This window comes from Nelumbo lutea, chromosome 1, assembly GCF_056320005.1.
Source record: "Nelumbo lutea isolate HS-2025 chromosome 1, American lotus-T2T, whole genome shotgun sequence".
In the NCBI taxonomy this organism is placed as follows: domain Eukaryota; kingdom Viridiplantae; phylum Streptophyta; class Magnoliopsida; order Proteales; family Nelumbonaceae; genus Nelumbo; species Nelumbo lutea.
This window is the reverse complement of record NC_142684.1, coordinates 34,915,664-34,925,096: the sequence shown is the minus strand read 5'-3', so window position 1 is coordinate 34,925,096 and position 9,433 is coordinate 34,915,664. Positions and strand designations below refer to the sequence as shown.

At 40.3% G+C, this 9,433-nt stretch overlaps 1 protein-coding gene across 1 annotated transcript; it reads left to right on the top strand.

Annotated features, from left to right (window-relative positions):
• The first annotated feature begins 277 nt into the window (after nucleotides 1–277).
• On the top strand, nucleotides 278–9,230 carry LOC148874245 (uncharacterized protein At5g49945-like). Its single transcript, XM_088965128.1, has 3 exons — nucleotides 278–1,685; nucleotides 8,507–8,710; nucleotides 8,803–9,230. The coding sequence occupies exons 1-3, from the start codon at nucleotides 639–641 to the stop codon at nucleotides 9,031–9,033; spliced, it is 1,482 nt and encodes a 493-aa protein (XP_088821254.1). The 5' UTR covers nucleotides 278–638; the 3' UTR covers nucleotides 9,034–9,230.
• The last annotated feature ends 203 nt before the right edge of the window (nucleotides 9,231–9,433 follow it).

Below are 9,433 nucleotides of genomic sequence, written 5' to 3'. Positions count from 1 at the left end.
ATCTGTTGGGATTTGTGGCCTTGCCCGAGAGAGGGGTTGATTGGGTATGGATTTGTGGCCTTACCCATTCGACCCAGACGATCGAACTGACCCACGACCCCCTTTGAATGGGTTTTTAAAACATTGAAATAAACTTAAGAAACAGATTTATGCAGTTAAATAATAAATATAAACAATTGAAATAAATTACAACAATGTAAATGAAAAGAAGTTATGGGACCTCACAGTCCCATAAATAAAAAATACATATAAGTAGCGATATATTGCCTATGGATCTGCTCTACATTTGGGCATCTGATATGCACATCCACCGTGCATTAGAAATATCTCCCGTAAAGATAAGTCACAAGAAAGGGAAATGTTCTCAATGCATAATAGAATGTGCGTGTGAAACGCCCTAAATAGGAGATGTTACCGATACATGGTGATATGTGCATGTGTCTGTGAAATCGGTGTAAGGAGCGCTGTGTGAGGAGCAGATCTCGACTCGATTGATACGGTCTCACCGTTGAAATGTGGTGTCAGATGGTGTTGGGAGGTTGTTGGAACGTGTGTAGTAGGCAAGTCTTTCAACCCTGCAACTGCAAAGACTCCACTCTCTCTCTCTCTCTGCTTCTTTGCCTTCACCGTCGTTTGGAATGGCGAAATCCAGTTCTTCGGTCTGGTTAGCGCCCATTTCTTCTCTACTGTTCCCACGGGGCGAGACACTCTATTACTTCCTAGCTCTCCTTTCCGTGCTTTCCCTCCTCGGCCAAGAACTCACTCGCTGCTCCGTCCTTGCCGCTGACTTCGAAGGCTTCGGCGACGAAGGCGAGGAAGAAGAACTCTCTGATTCCTCTCATATTACCGATCTACCTTTCCGTTCCCCTCTCCCTCCAACCCCCCTCACTCAGTCCGACTTCGAAACCGATCACGGTCCCCCGGCCGAATCCCCTGCCAATCCGTCGCCGCCTTCCGATCCCACCCCAAAATCCTCACCCACCGCCCTCGATTATTGGGACGAAGACGAATTTGAGGGTCTCCCGATCCAAGAACCTACCCAAATCCCTGCATCGCCGGAGAACACCACCCCGTCGTCGCCGTTAGAATCCGATTCCAAACCGGCGGAGAAACCAACGCCAACGCCTCGGTCTTACACCATTGAGATTGTCTGTGGGAGTTTTCTGATCACATTTATCATCAATTACTTCACAGGGAGGAGGGAGAATGAGAATATTGCGTTGGCTTGGGCGGCGAGGTTTGCAACCAAGGATTCGATCTTCGAGAAGAACTTTAGCCTTTTGGGGACCGGAGATGGCAAAGACACGCCATTGCTGTTGAAAGAAGGGCAGAATGTGTTTAAATTTTACGCGAGCGGGAGAAGATATTGCCAGGGTTTGTTGGCGATAATGGAACTGCAGAGTAGGCATGACTTGATATCGAGGATCTACAATTTGATTGTGTCCTGTAAAGATGAAATTACATTCGAGGTTTATATGAATGATGATGCTATGGATCAAGTGGTTTTTGCGCTTGCAAAGAAGAAGGCTGCTAAGGTGATGCTGAAGGAGGTTAGGGATCTCCAGAGGTATGCGAATTTGGTTTCTCCACCTACTAACAGAAAATGGGTTGTGGAGGATTTGTCTGTTATCTCCGAGTCGAGGGAAGTGGCTGGGGACCTTATCACCGAGGCTGTGCTTGATCAGGTACAAGTAGCGGCAAATCTTTTTCCTCCCACTTTGGAATATCATTTGTTTCTTTAGTACTAATATAACGAACAATTTGATATGACACATGTAGTTTGAGAGTGATTTTCGTGATAACTGAGTTACATTAGTACTCTATGAATTATGTGAGAACGTCTAGATGCTCAAGGCTGAACTAATGGAATGCGTTAGTAATTCGTGGTTGCTTATGACTTGTATTTATGGAGAAGGCAATGAATTTCAACACGATAAAGCCTTATCCTAAATATGTGAGGGTTAGTAGGTAAGGTGGGGAAGGAAAAAAAATTGAAGCCAAGAAGGTGCAAGCTAGCTTGGTGGTAAAGTCTCTAGCTGGTAAAAAAAGATACTTAGGATCAAATCCTGCTTTCATCAGGTTTGGGATGTTTAGTTTAGGCCTCTAAGGGTTTCAGGGAGGACAGCTCCTGTTGTGTAGCCTATTTGCCTAAAAGAAAAAGGTGAAGCCAAGATGTATTGATCAGGAAGCTGAGAAACCTTAACTTTGATGGCAGCTGTCTTGGCAATTCGGGGCCTTCAGGTGTAGGGCATGTGCTAAGGGATGAGGATGGGCATATAATTGCACTATTTTCAGGCCCGATTGGTCTGGGGGATTATATTTTTGTAGAGTTACAAGCAATGCAGCCGGAGGTGCAGCTTGCAAAATAGTTAAACATGGATAGATCGATAATTGAGTGGGATTCTAAGCTGGTAGTTGGGTGGTTGATAGCAAGGTCCAAAGTAAAAGCATTTGTGTTAGGGGGAGCACCTAAGCTCTAACCCATATGAATTAAAAGCATTTTGTACCAATATGTTCAGTTGAAATTCAATGTATTGATGTGATTGATAAACTAGTTTGCTAATTGATTACCTTGTTCTTATAGTACATAACTTCGATTAAATTGGGCAGCTTTGTTTCACATATACAACTGCTCATGTATATGCTATATGGTTGATTACTTCTTCCCTATGTATTTTTTTAAGGGGTGGGGTGTGGGGGGGGGGGTGTGTGTGGGAGAAAACACAAGACAAGGGAAAAATGCCTCACTCTAAAGAGGCATCCATGATAGGGGGAGCTTAAGTTCTGCAACCCTTTCTATAGCATTCAATGCATCTTCATTGACACTTAATTGGAATTCTTTATGAATGCATATCTCTTTTCTTCCAATTGATATATTATGTAATTATATTCTCATCTAATTTTAAATGCGTATATTTTGATGAGATAATGACACATGCTTATAGTTGGCTTTGAATGATAAGTACAGAGATCTTTCTTTCCAATTGTTAAGTAATGATTTATGCAAGTTTTCTCATGATCTATGCTTCATTGTTTATATCTTAAACATGATGAAACTCAATTTATCCTTTTGTTCCCTTCCTTTATGTTGATGATAAAAGGGAGAGAAGTTTTGGTATTGAATGAAAAATGGTTGTAAGGAGTTAAAGAAGAGGTGCAAATGGGTTGAGTCCATCTTCTCATATGATTCAAGGGGGTTTACCTCCTGTTGATAAGTAGTAAGGGGAGTTTACCTCCTATGATAAGAAGGGGGAGTTTTACCTCATATTGTATATTTGGCAACAATCTACTATATATATGTGCTTCAATGAGAGATAAACTTGAGATAATATTTCGCACATATGCTTTAGGGGGTGTTGATCAAAAAAAGGGAGAGAACTTAGTGAAGGTGGCATATTCCCCAAAATAAGAATAATTAAGGAAAGAATTCTCACTTGCATCCTCCACATGATTCAGGGAGAGCTAAATAATGGTTTTTGAACTGAATATGTGATATCTATTTGTTTGCTAACCATTTAGTTGTGCTTAATTGTCAGTAGATAAAACTAGTAGCACAAGAATAGTCATAGATTAGCAACAATTGCTCAATCTACGAGTATTCTTGTGTTTATTAGATTTATCTATTATTTGAATGCCATAGCTATGTTTAATGCATCTATGAACTTAATGTTATAATATCTTTTGTTTGCATTTGTTTGGTAGTAAAATTATTTGGAGAGCTTAATATGTGTACTCTCAATATGAGCCTATTATTGTTATCATTTTTCTATCAATAGTTTGTCATCATAAAAAATGGGGAGAATGTTGACCCTATGTGTTTTAATAATAACCCTAAGTGTGTAGCTGCAATGAAACTATCCTCATTTTAGTTTAATAAGTATGAAGAAGAAATCATTTACATGAGGCAAGAAAGGACAATTGACAATCCTAACTTGAACTTGACAAAGATAATGAAAAATCATTTACATTACGTAAGGAAGAGCAGTTAATTCTTATGATGCAGTGAAGACACTTCAAGACTCTCCAAAGATGTTGATGCTTTAAATGACAAAATGAAGATATCAAGCATCATCTACAAAGAAAGATTTGTTATTGAAGGATGAAGAAAAAGAAGACATCAAGCTCCCATGTGCTTAACTTGTTTTCCTCTTTTTAGGGCTTGGTGTAAACCGGGTGCAAGGTATACAACAGGGTCTGAAATGAAAATATACTCGGTTAACCAACCTTAGAGACCAAATGGCTAAAGTTGAGTTTGGTTCTTGGGCTTTCTTAGACTTAAGCTAATGAGTGTAAAAAATCATGTTAAAGCCTAAGAAATTGATTCCTAAGCATTTGAAATGAAAATCACTAAGGTTGGAGCTGTCAAAGTAATGGACTACTATGAGAAAGTAGTAGACTACTTTACATAGTAAAATGTTGTGAATAGTGAAGTAGTTGACTGCCCAAAAATGTATAGTCAACTACCCTTGGCAGTAGAGAGCAAAATCACTACATTGTCGACTACCCATGAACCTATAGTCGATTACTCTTGACAACAGTAATTTGAGTATTATAATCAGCTGATAGTTATATTAGTTGACCAGTACATGAAGAAAACTTCTCACGTGACTTCTATTTGATCTTTTGAGCTTCAATGACTGTATCCTCATTGGGAAATGATTGAAACAAGTTTAGAAATATTTAGAAATTGTACAAATAGAGGATTAATGAGCTCCAACATTCAAATAATGGTAAAAAATGACTACATTCTTGTGCCTATAAAAATCTGTAAGAAGAATAATGAGCAGACTTCAATGTAGATTTCAAGGGTTTTGGCAAAGAAGATGAATGGGAATCATGTGCGATCAAAAGAGTTCATCTATTGGTTTCTCCATTGAGTTGAAAGAAAGAAAACCCTAGTGCGTCAAGGTTGAAGAAAGCCCTCATTTCAGCCCCAGCTCTTCATGGTATTATCTCGTATCTTAGGTTAGAGTTTGAACTTGTATTTGTTCCATCAGCTTACTGAGAGGCATATCTATGTATCTGAGCTTAAATGTCATATCTCATGTAAGAGAGTGGTATTCAAGAATGAGCCAAGTTAGGTCTGACAAACACTTGTGAAGTTCTACTGAACTTAGGCAATACTTAGAAGCCTATCCAAGGTTGTAGGAGCCTTGACAAACCTACAGTTGTAAGGTTTTGTTGGCGTTTAGAAAGTCCATTTGGTTAATTTCGTAGGAATTCTTCGTGGTGGTGTAGAGGACATAGGTAGGGCTGGTGTAGTTAACGGTTTCTTCCCAGCTAGCAGGGGTTTGAGACAAGGTGACCCCATGTCACATTTCCTATTCACTTTAGTTGCTGATGCTTTTAGTAGACTTCTCTCAGAAGCAGATAGGGCTGGATCCTTGAGTGGGTGGAGAATAGGTAGAGATAGAGTTTCAGTAACCCATCTTCAATTTGTAGACGGCATAATAATCTTTTGTGAAGGTTGTGATCTGATGGAGGTAAGAAATCTTAAGGATTTGATAATTCACTTTGAGAGGGCCTCAAATTTGAAGATAAATTTTGAGAAAAGTTGTGTTGTGGGAAAAATTTGAGTAGAGAGGAAATGGAGTTTATAACAGCCTCGTTAGACTGCACTTGGTCTTAGTGGCCTCTATCCTACTTAGGACTTCCCTTAGGTGCAAATCCAAAGGAAAGTAGGTTCTGGAACCCGGTGGTGGAAAAGTTCGAAAAAAGATTGACAACTTGGAAGAGAAGCTATATTTCCCTAGGGAGTAGAGTTATTTTGATTAAAGCAAATCTAGCCAACTTGCCTTTATACTTCTTGTCAGTCTTTAGAATTCCTAAAAGAGAGGCAAAGAGGTTGGAAAAACTGATGAGGGACTTCTTATGGGAACCTGGGGAAGAGAAAAAAGATCACTTGATTAGGTGGGAGGTGGTGAGTAGAAGCAAAAATGAAGGAGGCCTACGCTTAGGGAATGTGGTGAGTAAGAACGAAGCTCTTTTAGGTAAATGGCTTTGGAGGTGGCCCTTGGAGAGGGGGAGGTTGTGGCATGAAGTAGTGAAGAGTATCCATGGCTGTTCTGAATCAAGTTGGGACGCGGAGGTATCCCGAAGGGCTTCGCTCACAATACCTTGGAAGGCTATTTATTATATTCTCCCAAAGTTCCTTAGACTTGTAAGGTATGATGCTTGTTTTGGAAACTCCATTCTTTTTGGGGAAGATATTTAGGTGAGCACTCAACCCCTAAAAGACCGTTTTCCTTCTCTCTATTCCATCTCCCTCTTTAAAAAGAAACCAATTTCATGGTTTCTTTCCCCTCCGTTTCGTCCTTTGGATTTAAACTGGAATTTTGGGTTTCGAAGAGGGTTAAGGGATGAAGAACTTCTTTGTGTTTCAAAGCTCTTGTTGCTTCTAGACTCAGTGTGCCTGGACCCCTCTACTCCAATCCATCCTCTTAGGTGTTTCATGTTAAAGAGGTCTGGTCAATGTCAATTCTTCCTAAAATAGCAGTGTTCTGTTGGGTAGCCTACTTGGGTAAGATCAATACGGTGGAAAACTTGCAAAAGAAGAAACCTTACTTGTGTTTGTCCCCAAACTGGTGCTTCTTGTGTAAAGTGAAGGGTGAGGACTGTAACCATTTACTGATATCGTGCTCTTTTGCTGCCAATATTTGGAACTGGGTTGTTGCACTATTTGGGTGCAGGTGGAAGTTGCCCTCCGAAATAAAGCTGCTGTTCATTCCGGCTGCCTTTGGGAGATTGACAAAAAGAGGGAAGCTAATGTGGAAATGTATCAGAACCGCTACCTTGTGGACTTTATGGGAGGAGAGAAATGCTAGAATATTTCAAGAAAAGGAAAGAAGTCTTCCTGAAATTAAGGAATGCATAATGACAAGGACAGTCTCGTGGCTAAAATCTTCACACTTGTTGGCAGATTACTCCTTTGATGACTTAAGGAGAAACTAGGCAGCAGTGGCTTCTACAGTCTCCACAAAGAACAAATCACAAGCTGAATGGGATCCCCACCGGATGTAGTGGTAAAACTGAATTTTGATGGTAGCTGCCAAGGTAACCCAGGGCCATCTGGAATAGGAAGGATTCTGAGAGACAAAGATAGCAACATGTCTTTATTTTCAGGACCAGTGGGTGTTGGTGATTCTGTAAGGGCAGAACTAGCAGCAGTACGAGGTATACAGATGGCGAGCCAACTTGGAGTGAATAATTTGATAGTAGAAGGGGATTCCAAGGTGGTAGTGGGCTGGTTGACAAGTCCAGAGACAGCTTGTTGGGGCTACAGGGATCTGTTAAAGGAAGTTAAATGGCTAACAGGAATATGTCAGTCAGGTTTCAGTGGGTCAGCAGATCAGCAAATGCAATGGCTGGTTCTTTGGCCAAGCAAGGGGTGTCAAGGGGAGATATGTTTTGGGCCACTTTGTAACTGTATTTCAGGCTTGTGTTTGTTTAGTGTTTATGACTCAGTCCTAGGGGGAGGTAACACCTCGTGCCTCTTTCTAGGCTGGATGTACTACTATTTTTTGAATTAATAAAACTACTCTCATTTATCAATAAAAAAAAAAACCTCTATAAAAGTTTGTGTATTGTCTCTTTTTATTTCTTTGTGCTTCACTTCATTTTTGTTCTCAACTTTCTATAGTTATCTTTCCTTGTATTTCACTAAATATAGTACATTTGCATAGAGAATGTGTTTGCGGCTATTACTTTGCTACTTTATTCATTTGCTTTTGATAATTATTATATGTTGTCACTTGCATCTATACTCTGCATTTATTTGGGCCTATTGCTTACATACCGTACTCTCCTATAGTCAAAGGCATTAAAATGCCAGACAAAATGTTGTAGTTGACTAGCCCTAACATGCATCGTTGACAACCTGTGACAGTTGAGACATGGAATGCTAGTCTGTGAGATGTAGTTGACTACTCCAAAATGTGTGGTTGGCTATCTGTGCCAGTAGATGCATGAACTACCAATTTGAGCAATGCAGTCAATTAATCCAAAAATGTATTGTTGACTACTTGTGATAGTTGAGGGATACAAACACATACACTAAGCCTTCATTTTGATGCATTTAGTTCCAACTATTCAAAAAGGCTTAGACTTCTCCAAGATTTAGGTATAGTTTTAGGGCTTACCCAAGTCCCCAAGTCACCCCCCCTTTAGTCCAAGGACCTGGGCATCACAAGATTGAGTTGAAACCTGAAAGAATTAAAGATGAATACCTAAAAGTTTAGGCAGAGAATAGCATAATCCAAATAAGAAAACGAGGCAAAACGGGCTTCAGCATAGGCCTCCATGAGCCTAGGCCTAAGTTTAAATGGATTTGATCCATGGCCTAAAAGTCCAAGTGTATTGAGTCCAATTAAGCCCTTTTTTTTCTTTTTCTTACTTTTTGTTTGGCATGTTTTCTCCTTCTCTTAATACTAGTGTTATACTTGGTTTGCATATAAATTATGATTTAGGGTTTATATAGAGATTATGGTTCACATTAATCTCTGTTCAGGTCTTTGGTGATAAAGCATGTGAAAAATTTGGCAAGGGGTTCATCTCCATGCATTTCTCTGATCAACACCCAGGCACTCGTAGGAAGATGCTTTTGTTCAAATTTGCTCTTCCAGACGCTCATCACATGGCTGACATAACACGACTGATTACACTTGTACCTTACTACATTGACTTAATCGGGCGGTATAAAGTCAGCTCACAGGTAGGTTGGTTGCTCTTCTCTCAGGATGCAATATAATCTAGTCTTCTGTTTGTGCTGGTTCATGATTTTAGCTCCTCTTCATGCAACTGCAGGTCCGCTCTAAAACAGAAGCAGCCAGGGCAAAAGCCGCCCAAGAGGCATACAAAGAGCTCATGAATGCTAGGCAGGAAGCTTTGCAGAAGAGAAAGGCAGAGAAAAAGAAGATGATGGAGGAGGCTGAGGCGAAACTCGGTGCTGAAGCTCTTCGCAAGAAAGAAGCAAAAGAACGTGCTCGTCAAACGAAGAAAACTATGCCGAAAGTGAAGATGACCCGTGCTCATTAGTCCTCATGTTGTGCCACCACCAGTGTCATGCAAAGGCTCAGAAGTTCTCAATTGATTCTTTGTTAGGGCTTCGATAAGTTATCTGACCCCAAATCAAAAATAGCATTTTAGCCTAAACCTTGTACGTTTAATTGTTGTACGAGAATGGTACATTATCCAGTGGTTAAGGAAAATGGAAATGTTGAGTTTAACCCCCACCTCTCCCTCTCTCTCTTAGTCTTTGGTTAGAAAATTTGAGTTTGCGTTCCACGCAAATGTCTATAGTTTATGTTGGCTTGGCCCTTGACCCAATCCAACTAATCTAATTTATACCACAGAGAGTCAAAACGGTTCAGAAAATGCGAGGTTTGCAAATATTGATCATTGTGGGTGGGGTGGGGGTGTAGGGGTGCTGACGTTA

Bases quoted from the DNA above. Each gene is read 5' to 3' on its own strand.
- LOC148874245 (XM_088965128.1), top strand. From the start codon at position 639: ATGGCGAAATCCAGTTCTTCGGTCTGGTTAGCGCCCATTTCTTCTCTA. The intron at 1,686-8,506 runs GTACAAGTAGCG...ATCTCTGTTCAG, and splicing joins CCGAGGCTGTGCTTGATCAG to GTCTTTGGTGATAAAGCATG. The intron at 8,711-8,802 runs GTAGGTTGGTTG...ATGCAACTGCAG, and splicing joins GGTATAAAGTCAGCTCACAG to GTCCGCTCTAAAACAGAAGC.